Source organism: Dermacentor andersoni, chromosome 1, assembly GCF_023375885.2.
Source record: "Dermacentor andersoni chromosome 1, qqDerAnde1_hic_scaffold, whole genome shotgun sequence".
NCBI lineage: Eukaryota > Metazoa > Arthropoda > Arachnida > Ixodida > Ixodidae > Dermacentor > Dermacentor andersoni.
In genome coordinates, this window is record NC_092814.1 from 176,362,473 (window position 1) to 176,387,020 (window position 24,548).

General features: G+C 45.1%; 1 protein-coding gene across 4 annotated transcripts in view; it reads right to left on the reverse strand.

The window, feature by feature from the left end:
- Nucleotides 1–12,321: 12,321 nt before the first annotated feature.
- The window catches only part of RabGGTa (Rab geranylgeranyltransferase subunit alpha), a 68,578-nt gene continuing 56,351 nt past the window's right edge, over nt 12,322–24,548 (reverse strand). For all 4 annotated transcript variants that reach the window (XM_050195076.3, XM_050195075.3, XM_055062807.2 and 1 more), the window contains one exon: nt 12,322–13,055. In XM_050195076.3, coding sequence (XP_050051033.1) covers nt 12,895–13,055 — 161 coding nt within the window. In that variant the 3' untranslated portion in view covers nt 12,322–12,894. The remainder of the gene's footprint in view (nt 13,056–24,548) is intronic.

A 24,548-nucleotide genomic window follows, 5' to 3' on the forward strand; every position in this document is an offset into this window, starting at 1 on the left:
GCGCCGGCTCGTTTCTGTCAGTGCCATCGAAATTGCAATCGGCAATCAAGCGTGCGTTGCACCGATCGGCTCCGGGTTGCAGGTACGGTGTTCGACAATATTAACTTAACTGGTTAAATGGTAAGAAACACATCATTTTGAAACTTGCATTCCAGTATGACGGGGTGCAGCGCACCAAACTGCACAAATCGCACGGAAGGTGGCAAAGCTTTTTACGCGGTGCCGTGCGAACGGAGACCGGCCAGCTCCGAAAGGGACCAGGATATGCCGAGGTGCGTTCGCCTTGTTTACAGAGGTGAGTTCGGCTTTACACTAAAGCAGCGTTTATATGGTGCAACACTCCTGTACACGCTGAAATGCGTACGTCTGGCATGAGAGGTTGTTCACTTGTGCAATTTTTGGAGCATATGTGCAGCGTGACACAGACGCGAGACAAAGAATGGACGACACGTCTGTGCCGCGCTGCACATATACGCCAACAATGTTAACTTACCAACTAGCCCAATTCGCTGTTTAGCTTGTACGATTGTTCTGACTATGCTGCTCTATAACAGTAAGTTCAAAACACAGTAAATACTAGCATGCAGATACAATTTGGCCGCTGCATCCTGGGTTTTCTGTTTCCTTTTGTCGGCGTTCTCATTTTTCATGTAAGGTCGATTAATGTACTCGCGTTCATTGTTTTGTAGTATACGAAAACATCGTGCGCTCCCGCTGATGAGACAGCTGTGATAGCTTCAGCATTTACCGCCCGCAATATGTTGTTTGTTCGATCAGCCTTAGTCGACGTGAGAAATGTAAAATTTTTGCAGGTTTAATACGTGCTGTGTTATAGTAATTTAACCTGAGTAGTATGATGAGATAAAGAAAATTGTGTTGTCATATTATAGTCTGCAATGTGTGAATAATTGCTTTGCAAGTTTGCCATCTTATGTGATTATAGTGCAATAAAAATAACCTGTTGTTACTCTTAATAACTTGTTACTTTTCAAGTGGCTTTGAATTCTGCCCCCAAGGCTCCAAGAACCAGCACTCATCCCCTGCTGCCACCAGCCATTGCTCATCCATTCCCTTGTACGAAATAAATTTGATCTAGAAGCTCGTGCATCTTGAATCTTTTTCTACTCACAAGTTTGCTGCTACGAAGCAGCTGTTAAGTTTGCGGTATGAATTGTAAAAATAAGCTCTGCATTTGAAATGCGTTTAAATATACGTGTCTGTACCGCATATATAAAAAACGTGCCGCAGCTGTGAATGACGGTCACGGTTAATGGTCACTGACATAACTGCAGGCACGATAGTTCTTTTGGCCACGATCATTATTCATCTGATTTCGGCAGGCAAAATGTGCTCACATAATTGTCCACCACACATGTGCGAAGTTTTCTTTAAACACCCTTTAAAGCATCTCTTGCCTTCCGGCCTCCGCGAGAAAACATTAAATGCATGCTGAAAAGCATTGCACCACTTTTCGTTGCAAGGTAATGTGCATCTACACGCGAATGTTTTAGCTATTCGAGTCACGGGAACACTGCGCTGCATTTGCCTCCTGCGCGCTCGAGGAGTTGCTTCACTGCAGAGCTGGAGCACAACGGCGGACCTCTGCGCAACTCTGCTGCCTGCGGGAACATATCATCATCATCATCATCATCATCATCATCATCAGCCTAGTTACGCCCACTGCAGGGCAAAGTCCTCTCCCATACTTCTCCAACTATCCCGGTCATGTACTAATTGTGGCCATGTTGTCCCTGCAAACGTCTTAATGTCATCCGCCCACCTAACTTTCTGCCGCCCCCTACTACGCTTCCCTTCCCTTGGAATCCAGTCCGTAAACCTTAATGACCATCGGTTATCTTCCCTCCTCATTACATGTCCGGCCCATGCCCATTTCTTTTCTTGATTTCAACTAAGATGTCATTTACCCGCGTTTGTTCCCTCACCCAATCTGCTCTTTTCTTATCCCTTAACGTTACACCTGTCATTCTTCTTTCCATGGCTCGTTGCGTCGTCCTCAATTTCAGCAGAACCCTTTTCGTAAGCCTCCAGGTTTCTGCCCCGTAGGTGAGTACTGGTAAAACACAGCTGTTATACACTTTCCTCTTGAGGGATAGTGGCAACCTGCTGTTCATGATTTGAGAATGCCTGCCAAACGCACCCCAGCCCATTCTTATTCTTCTGGTTATTTCAGTCTCATGATCCGGATCCGTGGTCACTACCTGCCCTAAGTAGATGTATTCCTTTACCACTTCCAGTGCCTCGCTGCCTATCGTAAACTGCTGTTCTCTTCCGAGACTGTTAAACATTACTTTAGTTTTCTGTAGATTAATTTTCAGACCCACCCTTCTGCTTTGCCTCTCCAGGTCAGTGAGCATGCATTGCAGTTGGTCTCCTGAGTTACTAAGCAAGGCAATATCATCAGCGAATCGCAAGTTGCTAAGGTATTCTCCATCAACTTTTATCCCCAATTCTTCCCACTCCAGGTCTCTGAATACCTCCTGTAAACATGCTGTGAATAGCATTGGAGATATCTCCCTGTCTGACGCCTTTCTTTATTGGGATTTTGTTGCTTTCTTTGTGGAGGATTACGGTGGCCGTGGAACCGCTATAGATAGCTTCCAGTATCTTTACATATGGCTCATCTACACCCTGATTCCGTAGTGCCTTCATGACTGCTGAGGTTTCGACTGAATCAAACGCTTTTTCGTAATCAATGAAGGCTATATATAAGGGTTGGTTATATTCCGCACATTTCTCTATCACCTGATTGATAGTGTGAATATGGTCTATTGTTGAGTAGCCTTTACGGAATCCTGCCTGGTCCTTTGGTTGACAGAAGTCTAAGGTATTCCTGATTCTATTTGCGATTACCTTAGTAAATACTTTGTAGGCAACGGACAGTAAGCTGATCGGTCTATAATTTTTCAAGTCTTTGGCGTCCCCTTTCTTATGGATTAGGATTATGTTAGCGTTCTTCCAAGATTCCGGTACGTTCGAGGTCATGAGGCATCGTGTATATAGGGCGGCCAACCTTTCTAGGACAGTGTTCCCACCATCCTTCAACAAATCTGCTGTTACCTGATCCTCCCCAGCTGCCTTCCCCCTTTGCATAGCTCCCAAGGCGTTCTTTACCTCTTCCGGTGTTACTTGTGGGATTTCAAGTTCCTCTAGACAATTCTCTCTCACCTTATCGTCGTGGGTGTTACTGGTACTGTATAAATCTCTATAAAACTCTTCAGCCACTTGAACTATCTCATCCATATTAGTAACGATATTGCCGGCTTTGTCTCTTAATGCACACATCTGATTCTTGCCTATTCCTAGTTTCTTCTTTACTGCTTTTAGGCTTCCTCCGTTCCTGAGAGCCTGTTCAATTCTATACATACTATAGTTCCTTATGTCCGCTGTCTTACGCTTGTTGATTAACTTAGAAAGTTCTGCCAGTTCTATTCTAGCTGTATGGTTAGAGGCTTTCATACATTGGCGTTTCTTGATCAGATCTTTCGTCTCCTGCGATAGCTTACTGGTTTCCTGTTTAACGGCGTTACCACCGACTTCTATTGCGCACTCCTTAATGATGCCCATAAGATTGTCGTTCATTGCTTCAACACTATGGTCCTCTTCCTGGGTTAAAGCCGAATACCTGTTCTGTAGCTTGATCCGGAATTCCTCTAGTTTCCCTCTTACCGCTAACTCATTGACTGGTTTCTTATGTACCAGTTTCTTCCGTTCCCTCCTCAAGTCAAGGCTAATTCGAGTTCTTACCATCCTATGGTCACTGCAGCGCACCTTGCCGAGCACGTCTAGATCTTGTATGATGCCAGGGTTCGCGCAGAGTATAAAGTCGATTTCATTTCTAGTCTCACCATTCGGGCTCCTCCACGTTCACTTTCGGCTAACCCGCTTGCGGAAAAAGGTATTCATTATCCGCATATTATTCTGTTCTGCAAACTCTACTAATAACTCTCCTCTGCTATTCCTAGAGCCTATGCCATATTCCCCCACTGACTTGTCTCCGGCCTGCTTCTTGCCTACCCTGGCATTGAAATCGCCCATCAGTATACTGTATTTTGTTTTGACTTTACCGATCGCCGATTCCACGTCTTCACAGAAGCTTTCGACTTCCTGGTCATCATGACTAGATGTAGGGGCGTAGACCTGTACAACCTTCATTTTGTACCTCTTATTAAGTTTCACAACAAGACATGCCACCCTCTCGTTAATGCTATAGAATTCCTGTATGTTACCAGCTATGTTCTTATTAATCAGGAATCCGACTCCTAGTTCTCGTCTCTCTGCTAAGCCCCGGTAGCACAGGACGTGCCCGCTTTTTAGCACTGTATATGCTTCTTTTGGCCTCCTAACTTCACTGAGCCCTATTATATCCCATTTACTGCCCTCTAATTCCTCCAATAGCACTGCTAGACTCGCCTCACTAGATAACGTTCTAGCGTTAAACGTTTCCAGGTTCATATTCCAATGGCGGGGTATACAGGGACACTATTACTATGGTGTATGGAATGGGGCAGTGTGTCGTCTATGGCGTCGTCCATACGGAAAAACAATGGGAGAACTGGGGAAGCTTCTGCGATGACGCCACCAACAGGGCGCTGCGATCGACCGGCGTGCGTAGCGCGCGAAATTTAAATAAGTTGTGCAAAGCTTTCCGTATTTATAAACTAAAACGCTCTTAAAACACAACTGAAATTCTTATAATATGCAAAAAAATAAATAATACAAACTGTTAAGAGGAAGCTTTAGCTCGGGTGCTCCTGTCTAAATACATGTAAACGGAGAATTCGTTTTTCTTGGCAACCACTGCACCAAATTTGACGAGGTACACTCTTAGGCAAAGTTACACCCTTTGGCTTGCCCCTTCTGCCACACAACAATAATCGTTATCTGCCTTGATGCGTTTCCTTTCTTTAACGCTGCGAGCCCGGAACTTTCCAGTAACGAACGGCACGCGCGTTATCAGAAGGGGCACTCCAAAGGGTGTAAACTGTTCTATGCTGATTTTTTTTTATATTCATGTGTAACATATGTTACACATGAATATAAAAAAAAAATTAGTAGTAGGGAAACACAACTTTTGCAGAACCCTTGTTACCAACGTAACAAATGCACGTAAGATGTGAAATGACATATCGAATTTGTCCGCTTTGAATGGTCTAATGGATGCCGTTTACAGAACCGCGATATCAGTTCTTTATGCAGAACTATGAATTTGGAAACTTCGTGCTTCTATTTTTTTTCAAACGGTCAAATATTTGAAAATCGTTTTAAGGAAATTCGAGCCCTAAATCGAAATTTCGCTTCCAACAGTCACTAGAATATAACTTTCTCTTTCAAATGCAACAAATTTCATTAAAATCGGTCCAGGGGTTATCATAAAAACGTTTTTTTTTTGCGTTTTACATGCATTTGAATAGGCCGCGTCGGAGTTGGGCCCGAGCTAAAGCTTCCTCTTAAGATACATCGATAACGCCGTCTATGCTTGCACGTTTCCGACCACAGATCATGTAGTGTTCCTGATCGTCTGCTCAGCCAATGGCTCAGCGTTTCGGTTGCAGAAGACAAACAAAAACTTGCCTTCTCGTTCCGTTCGGTAAGCACGCATATGCTTTTAGTATTTCGAAAGACACGACGATGAAAAGCCCGGAAAGAGCACCTGCACTGTGCCTGGTCGGTTTCACGGGATTCCTTTCATTTTGTATCAGCCAGAAAAGCGGTCGCCAGGTTTCACTGAAAAAAAAATACTGTTCTGTGACGAATGCAGCCGCTAACGTTTAGCTATTTCGCTCTGTAAAAGGGCGCCGAAGGGCAATACAGCCAATGTTCTCAATGTGCTCGACCTGAAGCAGCCCAGAGTTGTTGTGATCGTTATGCAGGAACCTCAATGCTTCCACGCGCGCACGCACGCACGCGCAAACACACACACACACACGCACGCACGCACGCGCGCGCGCGCGCACACACACACACACACACACACACACGCACACACACACACACACACGCACACACACACACACACACACACACACACACACACACACACACACACACACGCGCGCGCGCAAAGTACATTGTTAAGAACGGCCCGCTGACGTGCAAGTTTTGCCAGCCTGTTGCGACAGCGGGCGTCAACTTTTCCTGGGACGCCACCGCAAACCTCTAGCCACGGCGTCACTAAGTCAACTGTGTGTGGAACAATACGCGCGTCCTCGACTCTCCATCGCTGGAGCCAAGATGAGTTCGACGAAGCAGGCTTTGTGCCTGAAACCGCCACTGCCGACCTGGTCTGCTGTGAACGAGGGAGTCCCCGAGGGAACGTAGTTCGAGGCCCCTTCCCACGCGCCGTTCAAGACGCAAGACAATGGGCAACCGGCGGGCGCGCTGCGGGGGTCAGCTCGGGGAATAAAAGGCACCTTTCCTGACGTAAACCCAGAGTTCTACGAAGTCCGTCTGACGTCGGTTGAGGACCGTGAACCTGTGCGGAAGTGTGTGTGTGTAATCCCTGGCGCAGAGAGGAGACTTGTTTACGATGATTGATCGAACGTTTCCCTCAACTTGGGATCGAGGGAGGACCGAGTGTATAAACCGCTGTTGTGCGGCTGCTCAGTGTACTTTCTCTCGCAGTCATGCTAGACTGATGAACTGCATCGTCCTTATGTAAATACTGTAAATAAACCCATACTTCTCGTTCTCGATGAGCAGCAGTCATTCCCCTCAACAACGTCCTCAGCGTGGATAAGTTGGACGACGGCATGGGCCAGCTACCTTCTAATTCATGCCCGACTCAAACCTTGACAACTGATTACGAGCGATGGGATTGAGACCCCAATCCTTACATTTGCAAACCCAGCGCTTGCCGTGCACATAAAGAATGATGCGAACGCGGCAGGAAAAACCACCGCAAGCAATCCGCGAGCTCCAAACGTACATGCATTACCTCTGCGACAACCATAACTGCCAATCCGGAGGCCCTGGGTTGCACCATTAGTTTTCCTCTTGCCAACAACGACTCCAGGCTGCAGCGACAGATGGCGCTGCAGTAGACCGGCGTGAAGGTTGGTTTGGATTTTGTGCCGAATGGACGTGCTTTTGCTTTTCGGGGCTCCGTGGCAGCGACGAAATCATAAGTTTTTGTGCATGCTTTGAGCTTGCTTCTGTTTTTGATTTGCTGATTTTTTGCTTTTAAATAGTAATTGGGTGGGTTTTCTTTTTCTTTCCTTTTTGTCTCTTGTATTTCGGGTGCGCTGGTGTGTTTCGTGCACATTTGGTTTTGCAGGATTGTTAGAGCGTCCTTTCGCGCCAAGTGCTTCAACACGTGGCAGCCGGTTGGGACGTTGAGTGTTTGTAGTCTTTAAATGGTAGCTTGGAGGTGGCAAGATTAATAGCTATTAGGTGGTTTTACTGTGCGTGTTTTTGGTAGGAAAGTGAGAGCGTGGCAGCGTGGTTGAGCGCGTGCGAGAGCGTGTCATACCTTCGGTCTCCGCGGCTTGATTGCTTTGGAAACAGTGCTCAGAATTGCTTTGCGACATTTTGAGGATTTGGTTCCTGTGCGTATCGGTTCTGGCTAAAAGGCACGTGCTCTGCATTGATATAGTGGTACAGCATTGTAGTATTTGCATCAGTAGTAGCATTATTATAGTATTTGCAAAAAGCCGTGCAATACATGGCAAGAAAGCCGGGAAAGCAGGCAGTGCGCGGGGGGTCCCTCAAGGCAGATGAGGATACGGATGAGAATGGAGAGGGCATCGAACCAATCGGCACACAATGTGATGTCGATACTAGGCTGCAGAAAATGGAGGCTTTCCAGGAAGAGCTTGTCAAACAGGTGCAAGAGCTCAAAAATGAGCTAAACAGGGAGCGTGATGCACCGAAGGAAGTTGAAAAGGGACTTGAAGCAGCCGAGGAAAAGCTGAACAGGGCCGCCATTGTGAACGAGAATGTGCGTGACAATGGAACGCAGACCTCCGACGCGACAGGCGAGGGAGTGTCACCAAGGTACGTGGAATTCGTGCGGCATGATGAAGGTTAGCTGGAAAGAGCGGCAGCTACCTCGAGGCCGCCGCGCGGAAAAAGCAGGAGCCGAGGGGACAATGCCCCTTGACGAGTTCGAATCACGCGGAAAAGGACAGAGGGAAGCAGGGAGAGGTAGGAGAGTGAAAGGGTGATTATCGCCGGCGACTCAAACATGGCTAGTTGCTCAAAAGCAATTGTGGAGAGGGTGAAAGGCGATAAACGAGTGGCGGTAGGAACATTTCCAGGGCGGACACTGGGTTCTGTCATGGAGCGAGCAAAAGAAAAGCTCGCGGAAAATGCCCACGTGCGCAACCTTGTCATAAAAGCAGGTGGGCTAAATGACATCCTGAACAGGAAAGGGACAGGACTAGCCCAGTGCTTGGCGAAGGGGATGGACGACTTGCGCGAGCTATCCCCTCAGGTGCAGATCGTGGTGTGCACGGTGCCGGAGGTGCCTGTATGCGACAGTCATGTATAAAGAGCCGTAATGGTTGCTAATGAGGCAATATGGAAAATGAGTCGAGAGAGGCTTCGAGGTGGTCGAAGTAAACAGGGAAGTGAGAAGGTGTGGTGGTTTTAAACGAGGCGAGATCCGCTTCAATTGCAGGCTGGCACAAGTGGGCTGGCGAATTGGTGGTCGCGCTGTTGCTTTTTTAGGGGGCCCGCGGGCGCCCAGGAGGCCAGAGTAGATAGTAATGAAGAAGGTCCCCTTGGGGAACCTCGGAAGAGCATCACCGCCGATAGCAAGAAAAGGAGGAAAGCAAGAGAGCTTGCCATGCAACAGGCTACATAAATAGGCAGGGCCGCAGAAGGAAAAGTGGGCAGATATTGAAGAGCAGTTAAATAGAGAACAAATAGGGGTGTATGCGGTTACAGAAACGCACCTTAGAGACTCAGAAGAGCCGCCAGTTATTGAGAATTATGTTTGGGAAGGGTGCAACAGAACTAAGTCGGAAATAAAGGGAGGGGAAGTCGGAATGCTCATCCATCAGGGAGCCAAATGGAAAAGAGTAAATTCAAAATGTCAAGGGCATCTTTGGTTATCAGGTACAATGAGTGGGAAAAAAAACTTGGCTGGGCGTTACGTATTTGTGGACAGGAAATAATTGCACAGAGAAGAATAAAGAGTTAGTGGAATGCATAAGCGCTGATATTAAGGGTTTCGGGAATGGTGCTGAGATTGTCCTATTAGGTGACATGAATGCCCACATACAGGATTTAGATGGCTATACCGACAATAACGGGAAGTCAATGCTAGACCTTTGCGAGCAACATAACCTCGTGATCGTGAATACAGGGCCTAAGTGTGAAGGACAGATCACGTGGGAAGTGGGAAACCGGCAATCGACCATTGATTACTGTCTGATGACAGAAGGAATTCATGATAAGTTGAGAGAAATGGTCATCGATGAGGAAGGGTTTAACAGCATAGGGAGTGACCATAAACGCATCATTTTAAAAATGGAATATGAAGTTGGGAAAGAGAGCAAGGAGCGCAAAATGGCCAGTCCAAACTTGAGGGCTGTACAAATAGCAAATATGGTCACTAGAGTCGAGGAAGAAATTGGCAAATGGCCAAGTAAAGAGTGGGAATATGGTGAACTGCTAAGCGTAATAACGACAGAAATACGGAAAGAGAAACAACATGTTCGTTGGAAAGGAACAAAGAAACCGAAAAGCTGGTGGAACAGGGAGAAAGGAGAAGCGATCGCAGAACGACAGAAAGCATCTCGACAGCACAGGCAGGCAAAGAAGGAGCAGTTGCCGCAGGATGAAGTAATCAGTAAATGGGAAATATACCGGGAGAAAAAGTCTATGGTTCAAATACTGGTGCAAGCAAAATTAAAAGGTGAAAGTGAACGTTGGTTGTCAGAAATACGTGAGAAAAAGAAGGCCGCATCTAGAATATTTTGGAACCACATAAAATTATTAGGCAGGAAGTCAACAACAATACAAGAACATATCCTAGACGAAGATGAAAACAGACTGGAAGGAGAAGCGGCAATAAAATATATCCGAAAAATAATAGCCGAATGTCTCCAATGCAATGACGAGGTTGTATTTGAAGAAAAAAAAGAGCATGAAAGAAACCCAAGTGGAAAAGGAGCTGGTGCTGACAAATTTCAACTGGAAGAAAGTGGAAGAGAAAATGTTTAAGCGCACAGTCACAGGGCTAGACGAGGTTCCTGTTAGGCTGATAAATGAACTAAGACCAAAAAGTAAGGAAGCTCTGGTGCAAGCAGTGTAAAAAAAACTTTAAAACATAGACGAATGCCAGACAGTTGGCGACAAAGTAGGATTAATTTAATTTATAAAGGTAAGGGGGAGAAAGACAGAATTCACTCGTATAGACCATTGACCATTACATCGGTAATATACAGGCTAGCAATGCAGGCAATCAAATTAAAGCTTCAAGCATGAGCAGAGAATAACGGCATTTTGGGAGAGCTTCAGAATGGCTTCAGAATAGGTAGGCATTTGGATGATAACTTGTTTGTTCTTACTCAGTGTATTGAAATATCAAAAGTAAAAAGCAGACCTTCTTATGTGACCTTTTTATACATTACAGTAGCATATGACAACGTAGACCGCAATATTTTGTGGGATATTCTGGAAGGGGAAGGCTTAGGTGTCGATTGTCTACAGCTTTTGAGATAGATTTACCTAGAAAATACCGTTTGCGTTGAATGGGAAGGGATGAGAAGCGAGGAGAAAGTTCATATCAACAAGGGACTGAGGCAGGGGGGCCTTTTATCCCCGCTGCTGTTTATGATGTACATGGTGAGGATAGAGAGGGCGCTAGAAGGAAGTAATATCGGGTTTAATCTCTCATACAAACAGGCAGGTACAGTAGTACAGCAGCAGCTCCCAGGTTTATTTTATACGGATAACATTGTGTTGCTAGCTAACAAGCAAAGTGATTTGCAACGTCTGGCTAATATCTGTGGACAGGAAGGCAACAACTTAGGTTTGAAATTTAGTGTTAGAAAATCAGGCGTTATGGTATTCAATGAAAACAGTGAACAGACAGTGGAGATACAGGGCCAGGAAATACCTCGGGTAACAGAATATAAATACTTTGGTATATGGATAAACAAGGGCAATGGATACATGGAAACACAGGAAAAAACAATAACAGTGAAGGGGAAGAGAAATGCAGCCATAATGAAGCACAGAGCGCTATGGGGATACAATAGGTACGAGGTCCTCCGAGGTATGTTGAAAGGTCTAATGGTTCCAGGACTTACTTTTGGAAACCAAAGGTCAGTGGGTCGCCTCGCATTGGGCACTCACGGGAAGACTACAAATGAAGCTGTACAGGGTGATATGGGCTGGACTAGTATTGAAGTGAGGGAAGCTCGGAGTAAAATTGATTATGAAGAACGCCTGAGGAATATGGAAGAAAGTAAATGGCCTGGGAGAATGTTCAGGTATCTGTACAGGAAAAACATTGATTCACAGTGGAGGAAAAGAACTAGGAAGCTTACCAGCAAGTATGTGGCCTGTAGGGTGGGCAACACAGCAACAAAGACGGTCAAGCGGAAAGTCAGAGAGGCTGAAATAATCTCATGGGTGGCGGCAATGGAAAGGAAACCTGCCATGAGTAACTACTTAAGAGGAAAAAACGAAATCAGGAAAGAAACAATTTATGATAATTCAAAGGGGAGCTCATTACTTTTCGAAGCGAGATCGGGATGCCTTAGAACACGCGCCTATAAAGCGAGATATAAGAAGGAACAAGAAGCATGTGCTTGCTGCGGTAAAGCTAGGGAAACTATGGAGCATCTTTTATTAGAATGTGAAGACGTCTACCCAGCGGTCGATTTAGGCACCACTGGCCTCCTTGAAGCCCTTGGGTTCAGCGGGAGCAGTGAAAAGTAAACATGTCCGCAATAGGCATTAGTAAGAGGCGATTGCAGGATTGGTGGATGAAAAGTAGGGAAACGACAAAAAACAGAAACCTACAAAAGCACAGTTAGCAATGGGGGATCAGAAAAATAGGGTGTGGGATTTCATAGTGTTTATTTTTTAAATTTTTATTGTTTAACTTAGGTAGGACATTAGGCAGTATGATAGCAAGAGCTTGGTGGCGCAACCCACCGCCCCGTTCCAAAGGGGACGCTCATAACATCCATCCATCCATCCGTGCTCCAGCACTCCCGGCCGTCATCGCAAAAAGAAGCACGTTTTCACCACCGGACGACACACTACCCTATTCCAGTACACCATACTGCTACAGCAGCAGCCGCCTGCTTGTTGACCTGTTGTCATCCCGCAGCAAACACGAGATCAAAAAAAAAATTTTATTTTCACGGAAAATTTAACTTGCATAATGATCGCACCCCTGAATTTGCGTGAATTTTTTTTACACTAAAGTGCGATCATTATGCGAGTAAATACGGTATATCTCACAAATGCAACCATTCTCCACACATTACTGTGCCAACTCGTGAGGCCATCACACACATGCAATTGGAAAAATTGTGATGCCATCAAATAGCAGGTGCCATGCACCACCTGAATGCAAAATTTTCTGTCAAAAAATTCAAATTGTATTGTTTTGCTTTGGACTATACCTAACAAACTAAAATAATAAAAAAACTCAGCATAAGTTGTTTGTATATAACTTACATTGCATAAGCACCACCATTCACAAAGACTTCAGAAAAAAATTGAAAAAGTATGTTTAGATTCTGTCCATACAATAATAGCACCTCTTTTAAGGTTATTAAGAGAGCCACCCTCAAGATATTTTGTCAGGATAATAGCAAATGAGAGCACAAAACACAATGAGATATACCATAGAAGACAAAAGTTGCACCGTAGGTAGTCAGGCTGCAGAACCATTTAAACACTGTGGAACTAGACTCGGCCTGACATAGAAAGTCCATCCAGAAGTTTAACCTGAGGAAGCAAACTCTGAACATAATCCTTGCACTTGGAGATGGGGTTTCCCTCCAGGTTCAGCTCAGTCAGCAATAGGCAGGTCTCCAGAACAATTAGGCAGTCCTTGTTGCGAATCCCTGGGGAAGTTGTTAAGGCTTCTAAGTCACAAACAAAAATGTTGTTCCAGTGGCATAAACAATGTTTTGTGCATTCCCTAGAACTCGTAATTTCGGTTCAGTATATTTGGCTAAACCAAAAAAATACAGAAGTTATGCTGAACTTATTTGATGACATTCAATTCTTGCAAAAAAAAAAACAGTATGTTAAGCAATTACATAAATTTCAAGTTTCATCATTGGAAACAACATAGATTTAGCTTGGGAGTGGGAAGCACTAAAAGGCCAACAGCAACGAAATTTCACTTGTGCTTAACTTTTAAAAGTGCATAATATGCATCACAAAAGCAATCACGGCAAAGCTGTAAAGGTTGCAGATGCATGATATTTTAATTAGCAATGACTAAATAGCCTTCTACAAGTGAGGCAAACACCCTGGCTGAACGTGGTGTAAGCTTAATACAGTCAAACTTCACTATAGCTAACAGAGACATAACGAATTATCGGATATAATGAAGTAAATGTAACATTTAGTTGGTCATGCTTTATTTTATACGGGTGTCACACGGTACACTTCTGATCGCGATCAAGCCCTATCAGGATCGAATTTCTCGGTCGTGATTGGCTCCTTTGCACGAAATGCACGAGAGAGCCAATCGCAGTCGAGAATTTCGATCCGGACCTGTGCCGATTGAGATCAGAAGTGTACGTGTGACACCAGTATTAATGGAGCATTCTGCTGCTATAACGAAATCGAAAACGCAATATCTGACATGACATCGGTCATAGCGAAGCAAATTTTCGCTTGTACATGCCTCAAAATGTATATTTTGGTAGCGAAAATGTCAAATACAGCTACCGACAGCTTTTCAGAAGTCTATTTTTTTTGCCTCAATGATTCTTGCGGAACCACCCCCTACACCTAGCACGAATGTAAACAGCAATAACTGAAATTTTTAACGCGGCATGGTGTTTCGAATTTGAACTAAGCAAGCAATGCCGCAAACAAGGCAGCAATAAACAAAGTTATTGCCATGTCAACTGGTATGGAACTGCAACTTTGGTCGCCGACTCCCGACAAAGTGTTACTGGTTAGGCCTAGTGGTCTAAGAGGTGCTGCGGCTGGTGACAAGTCATCACAGGAGACTGTCATCGTGTTCGCCCTTGTAGACCTATCGGTGATCAAGCGTGAGATAAGACGCACAGGCTAGAATGACAGCCATAGTAGCAGAGTACAGATCCACGTGCGATCCCTTTCGTGTTCTAAAGTCTGTCACCAGCACGCACATTTTTACTTTTGCACTCGTAGACTTCATTAGAGATCGAGCACGAGATAAGATGCACTGGCTGCATGGGCCACTCCGTTGGCAATGTACACGTTTTGGCCAGTGGCTTGGCTTGGTTAGCTGCTCTCAGTGAGCCGATATCATGTGATAACACCAATGCATGGTTGCATATTCGCGGTGGTGCAGAGTGTGTGTATGTAATTCACTGTTGTTCCCGTGGCTCGCATTGGCATAGCAAGATGGCGACAGGTCATCAAAATCCACAGCAGACCCTTTGCATCGGAGGCACCCTACTTACGTTTCTTTCGCATAGACCTGATCCCTATCTTTCTTTTTGTCAATATCTGCTAGTATGCTTATAATGAACATCGGATATAATAATGGTATTTTCATATCCAATGCAACTTCATTATAACGGGGTACAACTGCATGAAAAATCCCAGAATGCACGGCTTCCCAGGCATGACAAGAAAAGCAGTTTGTGACAGTGAGTACTACACTGCTGTAAACTTTACATTTACGCTATATGGGAGCAAGTGGTGCTGGTGTCACCAGGAAAAACTTTACAGGTATCACAGAGCTATAAATATGAATGAAAAGCATTGACACTGCCCTTTGTGGTCCATATTCAAATAGCATATTTTTACAAAGCCTCCCTTGAGCAAATGTGCACCATTTCACACATTACATTGAAGGCTACAAGTTGATGTGCCATGTATCAAGGTCTCAGTTTCGGTATCACAAACATCAAAGGGACCCTGAAACAATTTTGACGATTTTGTACAAACATACTGAGTCGTTAGAGTAGGCCCTTCTGATCATTAATTGACGCATCTAAGTGCTCCGCGTAAAGCGTGTAATTTATTATAAGGTTTTAAAAATGCACATCGCTGCCGATCGCAGCACACTGCTCGGCGGAATTTTAAGCCGCCCCTACCCATATGATGTAAATCACCCATACGACGTCAGTGGGGCGAGCTATCCGATTGGCTGACCAGGGCACATGATCGATAATTTTTCCACCTTTATGGTGAACAAATGATCTTCGTAATAGTTGGAATGTTAGTTAATTTGTTTTTATAAAAGGAAAGTAACGGAAAGAGAATGCACAAGAAAGATTTTTCCGTACACTTAAGCACTTCCGGCACACAGCAAGTGTCGTCTGCTTGTGTTACAACGTGCTCCGTCTTTGACGAGAGCTCTGCCGTCAGTGTCGGTCTGTCTTTTCGCGAGTGCTATGATTAGACTTTGTTGCGTTGTGGACTGCAAACGTAGCGACTGGCAATATGTCAAGCTGCAACATGTGTCCCTCTGCAAGCCAGTAGACGAGCGGACTGGCTGCAGCGCATCGGACTGCCGCTATCCGATCGGCACCAGGATTTGCGCGATTGCGGCCGTCACTTTACACCGGAAGATTACTAACGCAATAGTGTTTCGTGAGTCCGGTATTAGGGTAAACGCAAGCGCAAGGGGACAGGGCCTGGCCGTGTCCCCTTCCGTGTCGTTTCAGGGGATGAAGAGAAGCGCAAATGTGAATGGTCTGCACGGTGCAGCCACCTGGCGGCACAAAGCTCAACCACACACAGTAGCAGTAACAGAATGTATTCTTCTTTGCTGCTGGTGTAAATATTTCGCATGAGTGTAATCGTTAACACATTGTTTTTGTAAATGTTTAAAATGCTTTAAACTTGGTTAGAGCAATATTAGCTCTTTCTTTGGCTGGTTAAGCTCAGCGCCAACGGGTGGCTGGACCATGGAGACCGATCAGGCAGCTCACGTACGTCTACGATAAAGTTCCTTCATCAGCTTGAGTTTATGTCTCCGCCGTTCCATCGAGCTAGTGTGTGATTACCGGAATATCAGACACATTCGGCGCTACGACAGAATGATCGCAACGCACGCTGCTTCGATAGCTCTCCCTTAGGGTCGACGGCCAAGCGGCTAGCAGAGAGGTTTCGCGCGGGTGGGGGCGGGCTCCAAAGCAACCGGAAGTGGACGATGTGACGTTGCATCATGACGCAGAACCAGTGAAGGCGGAGCTTAGCCCCGATCGCTCGGCGAACGAGTTGAGGGGGAAAAGCATGGCTAGGGAGGAGAGTAACTTGTAATCGCTTGTAGCTCCATTAATACGTAACGCTTCACTTAAATTGTCGTGTGAATGTTCTACTTAAGCTGTACCCTACGCGTCTACAAGATTTGTCCGAACCGTTTCAGGGACCCTTTAATCACTGCAAGCTTTCAGTGAAGTATCTATCTGCACTTCAAGTGAACTGAGCTTTCTCTGTATATCTAAATAATTAGGAACAACAATTTGTTATGCAGCACAAAATTGCTATGCGGTTGGCCTTCAGGCTAAATCATAAATAGTGCACTTGCAACAGCTACTTTATAAAGTGGTTGTGATTGGCAGAAAAATATCACCATGGTTACGATACTCCCTAATGTGAAATGTGAGTGCAGCTCTATATATGTTTTCATTTTGCGATATAGTATTATGATATATATGCATCTAGCTTTTGCTTGATATATAAGCATCTAACGATTTTATGCATCTAACATAATTATTGGGACATGCACTCCTTACTGTAGTTCAAAATTCGTTACTTGCCAATGCTACATGTTTTCCTGCTCAAATTAATATAAGCGCCAGTTAGTTTAGTCCAAGCGCCAGTCAATTTAATTCAGCTGACGCACATTTAATCCCAGTGCCAAATAATTTATTATACGCGCCACATATTTTAATCGTAACACCAGTGAATTTAACCCAAAGTAAAGATACATTTGTGGAAGTGTTCTAGGAAGTTGAAAATAACAATATGTTATAATTTTGTGCTGACCAAAGATAACTGTAGAGACTTCTTGAAGAGCGTTGTCATGTGACAACAAAAATGCCTTTTTCGTGCAATACAACAACGAAATAATGTGCTGTTATGGATATTATATTATTGCCATGAACAGGTCATGCAAAATGCAGCTATTTGATGACTTTGCTGACATGCATTGAAACAAAGGGGCATCCAGCAACAAACCGTTGATTTCTAAAGCTGATAAAAACAGGCTGAAAAGAGCATCACATGACATCTGATCATTTTGTTTTCTACAAGCCCCGTTGACATGAATATCAAATTAACAAGCTTTCAACAATCTCCGCGATTATAGCCATATCCCATCTCAGACGTTACATTCACCAGCCTATTCCAGATTCCCAACCATATTGACATGGATATCAAACGATTGGGCTTTGAGGGAGCTCTGTGATAGTACCCAAGCACGGCACGTCAGACCACGTGGTAAAGAATGTCACATGACCTTGTTGCATAACTTTCGGAAGCCCACATGTGATTCACAACACACTGACATGTCAAACGAACGGAAATCGCAAAAGCTATGCAATGGTACACACATAGCGAACATCAAACCAGATAAGAAACTTGAGAAAACGAGCGAAAAAATTGAGACACAAGCATGACGGAAAGAAGAGGCACCAGAACGCTGGATTAGCAACTCGCATATATTTGAAGAAACGAATCAACTCTCGAACATCAACCGCCAATGCATGCGCAATGTTCTTAGCAAGGTACGAAAATCTTAAAATAGACGAACACACCATTGTGCCCTATTTATTTCTATTTCTACTTCCTTGTCTTTAAAGCTCAACCTTTTAGAAAAGCTATCTCTTTATCACTCAGAGAGATGTACACTGATATAAAACGCCTCAAGTATCTCTCTTTTGGTTTTCGTCCTACCTCTGTCAAGAATCGTCACATTTTCAAAAACACTTTCAAAAACAAAGGCATCACATGAACTTTTATTTTTTCTTTGTTTTTGACGGATTTTTGGTCACCCTTGTTCTGTCTCTTAAGCTTTACACATAGGCTCTCAGCTACCGCCTTAAGCACTTGTGCAGGAAACCCCGCTGTAGTTAGCCTCTGAACTTGATGGTCAAGGCTTTCCACAATATCAAGAAACCCAACCGTGCCGACATGAATATCAAACGAACGGCAATTGAAGAACTATGTGGCGTTGCCCACATAGCGAACATCAGACTGCATGGCGAAGGGTATCACGTGACTTCACATAACTTTTGCAGGCGCATGGCTGCTTTCCAACCATATTGACGTGGATATCATATGAACAGGTGTCGTTGGAAGAGGTAGCCGCTGTAGCCACGGTTTATTTAGGCTGGCCAGCCATGCTACAGCGGGATCTCGGGAGCGGCCGATACGCTGCCCCCAAGGTCGAGCACACTAGGTCGAACACACTAGCGTGTTCTATTCTCGCGCTACCTGCACGTGGGCCCATCTTCTTCTTCGCCTGCTTCGGAGGCAATAGTCACACCCCTACAGGGCCCCCCTCCTAGTGCTAAGCACAACTGAAATAAAGCCCAATGGTAAAGTACAGGTAAACTGTGCAGATGGTTTGTCATTGGTAGCATCAGGTTCACGCAATCCAGGAGATGTACCAGGCAGCACCAGAAGCATAAGTTATGAGCGAGGCACAGCCACAGTGATGCTGTAGTGTGAAATCAGGACATTTTGCAGGTTCTCATAGATGCGCGGGCCTGGTAGAAGTCGGAGCTTCGAAAGAAGACCGTCTGGCAGCTCACCACTTGCGTGAAGATAGCACAAGCTTTGGTCACTCACGTTGTTGACGCAGAAGTGATCCTTGAGCTGAAGAAACCAGATGGCAGAGCTGCTTCTGCAAAACTTCAATAGGCCATGCATCCGCGGGAGGTGTGAGTACAGAACATCGGAAGGCTCACCTGCTGCTGCTTGCGGTAAAATCTCGAATGCCGATAGCATCAGGGTTGTGGTGGTCGCTGAATGCATCGCGAAGGTTGTGCTTGTGACGTTGCCATGCCTACGAGAGTGAAATTTGTGCCAAGTAGAGCTGGTGGGAGAGCCTCTGTATCGGTGATGAGTGAGGTGCCCCCAAACGGAAAGCGGACAGCTTATGGGAACGTCCAAGAAAGGAGAGCAGTAGGCCGTAGAATAGCTGAAAGAGCTTATGATTGGCCCAGTGAATTTCAGAAGAGTTGTTGCGCAGCTGGCTTTGAGCTCGGGAGAAGGCTTTGATGCATGTCGATGTGGAATTCCCAGACACCCTACCACCATGAGACGTCTGCCAGACTGCATGAGGCTATGTCACTCGCCTTGGTAGAGTCGGTGCGCTGACGCTGGCATGGCTGGGCTCAGTTGTTCGGTGTCACCAATTTGCGGGTTGATGCTGGCATGGCTGGGCTCGTTGTCTGGTGTCACCAATTTGTGGGAAGGCTGGGTGGGCTCGGTCACCCGGGTCACCAATTTGTGGGTCGACGCTGGCATGGCTGGGCTCAGTCGTCTGGGTCACAAAATTGCGGGTTGACGCTGGCATGGCTGGGCTTGGTCGTCCAGGTCAGCAATTTGTGGGAAGGCTGGGTTCGGTCGTCCAGGTCACCAATTTATGGGAGGCAGCGCGAAGAGGTAGCCACTGTAGCCACAATTTATTTAGGCCGGCCAGACAGGGTGCAGTGGGATCTCGGAAGCGGCCGACACTATGGCCGTCCAGGTTGAGCATGCGTGTTCTGTTCTCGCGCTATCTGCACATGAGCCCAACTTCTTCGTCTACTCTGGAGGCAATAGTCACACCGCTACAGTTCGATATCCATGTCAGTATGGTTGGGAATGACCCATAAGCCTAGTGAAAGACATGTAAGCTCACGTGACACCCTTTTCTGTCTGATTTGACGTTCGCTATGTGCCTACTGTCACATAGCTTTTACAATTCTCGTTTGTTTGATACCCATGTCAGTGTGCTTGTGAATCATGTGTGGGATTTCAAAAGTTACTCTAGGTCACGTGACACCCTTTACCACCTGGTCTGACAAGTCGTGTGTGGTTGCCATCACAGAGCTTTTTCGAAGACCATTCGTTTCATATCCATGTCTGTATGGTTGGGAAGGACCCATGAGCCTGGCGAAAGTTACGCAATGTCACGTGACACCCTTTACCACGTGGTCTGACGGGCCCTACGTGCGTACCCATTCAGAACTTCTTGTAAGCCCATTAGTTTGATATCCCCGTAAGGATTGTTGGGAATAATGCATGGGCTAGTGAAAGATATGTGAGGTCACGTGACACCCTTTCCCACATCATTTGATGTTTGCTACCTGGGTACGATCGCATAGCTTTTGAGCTTCCCGTTCATTTGATATCCATGTCTGCATGGTTGAGAATTAACCATGGGCTGGCTAAAGTTATGTCATGGCCGCTCGATGCAAAGCAAGGTGCGGCCAGCTACGTCGCGCCGCGGACAATAGGCGGGCGCGTCTCGGCCAAGTTTACAGTTGCGACCGCTTTTATTGGTGAGGGCGCCACTGCTCGGGGATGCTTTCGCGACTTCGCGCCGGGGCTAAGCGGGCGTTGGTTCTCGCATCAGAACGTGTTTGCTTCGTGCTCTATGCACTAATCTCGTGCTTTTTCGCGTGCGTGTGTGTGAGCAAGTTGGTTCGCGTCAGAACGTGTTTGCCTCGTGCGATATGCATTAATTTCGTGCTTTTTCGCGTGCGTGTGTGTGAGCAAGTCAGTTCGCGTCAGAACGTGTTTGCCTTGTGCGATATGCATTAATCTCGTGCTTTTTCGTGTGCGTGTGTGTGAGCAAGTTTGCCTGTGCTTGCTGTGCTTTGTTAAGGCTCTTCGGTGTGCGTGTGTGCAGTAGGCAGCCTCGTTCGTTAAGGCTCTTCGGTGTGCGTGTGTGCAGTAGGCAGCCTCGTTCATTTGGCGCGATGCCGCGCAACTGTTGTGTGCCACTCTGCGACACAAATGCCAAAAAGGACCCGACTGTGAAATATCAAGAGTTCCCCTGCGACTTGGAGCGTCGAGAAGCGTGGCTAAAAAATATCTCTCGCCAAGGAGTGTCGGGAAAAGGAAGCAAGTGGGAACCGAGCGATAGGTCTCTGTTATGTTCCCTGCACTTTAAAGAAAGTAACTATAAAAAGAAATGAAACATAGGCTCCTGTTTCCAAATGCGGTACCGACCGCGTTTTGCAAATATCCACAGTACCTGCAAAAAAGATAATGTGCAGCCCAAAAAACGCCATCGAAGAAACTTTACTGATCACACAGTAGTTGAGGCAAGCGATAATTGCGGCAGCTCAGGAGAAAGCCCCAACATCGAAAGTGCCTTGCAGTTTCTCAGCGATGAGGTGGAAGCTCTACTTCCAGAGACTGCCTTAGAATCATGCTCTGAACGTAGTTTTTTCTGTTGACCAGGCCTGCCAAACTATATTAGATATTGTGGACGTCCTAGAACAGTCAAAGAAAGCAGTCAAGAGATTGCAAAAAAAAGTTGCCCGTCAAGGAGATGAGTTGAAAAAAATTGCAGTCCGAACGGGACGAAATGAAAAATCGCCTCTTAGTTTATGAAAACAACAACGAAATTCAGTCCTTTGTTCAGGTATTACAAAGAGTGGAAAAAGGAGACAAAGCTGCTGTTTTTATCAGCAACCAAGTGGCCACTTCAGAGAAAAAAAAACCTGCCTACAATGAAAGAATCCTGCGGGAATGTGTTTTATGGAAAGCGTGCTCAAATAAAGGGTATGAGCATGTTCGAAGCAGAGGCCTTTTGAAGCTTCGTTAAAAGGGGCCCACTCCTTAGATAACCTCTAGCATCACTCAGTATGCTTCGTTTTCATGAGAAACAATCTACTGATGATTACTTGCAGTGATAAGCGTTTTTATTTAATCTAGGTTAGTTTGCATTACTTGGAAAACTCTGTACAAGTTCTCCCTATGTAAAGTTTTTACTTTGCGTACATGTTCACGAGAAGTGAATAAAAGTACTGATAGATTGCTTCAAGCAGAACCTCTCGATGGAAGTGCACCACCCGGTCGTGCATCGTACGGGCAACCGTCACGGATGGCGTTCAGGCGTATTCTAGAACAGGTTTCCACCCCTGTGACAATCTGTTGGCGTTTGTGGCGTAATCAGCACTTCCAATGACAACTTGAAAGATTTTGTCTGCAATTTCCAAATATAAAACACATTATTTACGCCTTGACTGGAGTGGAGATCGCGCGTGCCGACGCAGCTGTGAAGGCGCTCTCTATCAGCAGCCATCCCCGAGCGGTGGCGCCGCAGCGGGCGCACGGAGAACTAGGCCCGAGACGCCGTTCAGGCGCAACGCAGCGGGCCACACCTTGTGCTTTTGGATCGAGCGGCCGTGGTTATGTGATTTCACATGACTCTTTCACATGGTCTTAAGTACACGACATGAGTACCATTGTAGAGCTTGATTGAAGCCCGATCTTTTGATATCCTTGTCAATATGATTGTAGATCAGCAATAAGCTGACAAATGTTACGGGAGATCCTGTGACACCCTGAGAACAATTTACTTTAGCATATTCCATAGCCATCTATCCTACTGCATTGCATCTTGGGGTAATACGTACATTTCATATGTTGAACCTATCATACTTCTTCAGAAAAGGGCCTTGCGATTTATGACTTTTTCGGACTACAATGCTAAATCAATGCCGCTGTTTCAAAGTTTAAATATACTGCCTCTTAATTTATTACTGAATCTTAAAACTCTATTGCATACTCATAACAGCATAACCACTAACTGTCCTTTGAGTGTATCAAATTTTTTACATTCAAGAAGCAATACACGCAGCGCACTTAAGGGAAATTTTCTCTTGCCAAAAATGCATAATGTATATGGAAGGCGAAGGTTAAGCAACACTGGAGCACTCCTATGGAACAGCTTACCAACAGAAGTAAAACAAGCAAAATGTTTTTCACTATCAGTGAAATCCCATTATCACTCATTACTATTATCTGCATAGATTTCATCTGGATGGTGTACACATGTTTACCTTTTTCACTTGCAGTGTATAATTTACTAAATACAAATTCCTTTCTGTGGGTTTCTCGTAGCTAATACACGTACCCTGCCTTGTGTTTTAAATGAATGTTTATGTATATAGACTTACTTATACTTCTTCGTATTGATGTTAATATTGTGAATTAATAACTAGCATGGATCCCAACTAGCCTTGAGCTAGGGATCCAGATGTCCTGTACAACATTTCCTGTGTACTTTCCTATTCTGAATAAACTTCAATTTCAATTTCAATTTCAACCCTCTTCCACGTGACCCGAGATGGGCCATGTGGTTATAATAGCAGAGATTTTTTCGAAGCTCGTTCATTTGGTATGCATGTCAACGGGACTTGTGGAACAGAAATGATGAGATGTCACGTGACACTCTCTGCAGCCTGTTTTTACCAGCTTTAGAAATCAACGGTTTGTTGCTGGATGCCTCTTTATTTCAATGCACATCAGCAAAGCCACCAAATAGCTGAATTTTGCAAGACCTGTTCATGGCAATAATATAATGTCCATAACAGTGCATTATTTCGATGGTGTATGACGAGGGAAAGGCATTTTTGTTGTCACATGACAAAGCTCTTCAAGAAGACTCTTCAGTTATGTTTGGTCGGCACAAAATTATAACCTTTTGTCGTTATTTCGAACTTCCTAGAACACCTCAGCAAATGCATCTTTAGCTTAAATTCACTGACGTTAGGATTAAAATATTTGGCATGGAGATTAAATTATTTGCCACTGGGATAAAATGAGTGGCACCTGGATTAACTTGACTGGTTCTTGGGACTAAAATAGCTGGCGCTTGGATTAATTTGAGCGGGAAAACCTGTAGTTACCACATATCTAAATACATGAAATCTATTTCACTGTTCGCACATGCTGTGTCTCCTATGTCTGATGACACTACGACAGTGCCACTTAAACCAGCTTTTGGAACATTCCCTTGCATGTCACATGCCCACTACCTCTATGCATTCTGGCTAATTAGCAATTATATCCTGGTCAAGATATGGGAAGCAGCAGTTAATTCCAGCTGTAATGACGAAGATCGCCCAAACGTTACTGCGGCCACATGGCTCCTGAAGTGAGGAAGATAAAGACCAAAGGGTCGGTGTCGCTGCTTTGGTTCACGCTGTCGTTTGGCCGGGACTGCTCGGCAGCTCTCTGCACTGGACTCGCTAACCGTCAATAAATCTCATAGCACAGTACATGCCCCAATGCCAATATCTTAGTTTATCATTACATTTAACAATGAAAAGTTTGTCTACCATCATGTGTGCCATACAGTTACATATACATACAACCATTTTTTTTTAAAGGTAAGGCAGCAGTGAGATATTTAAGTAAAGCCAGTTCAG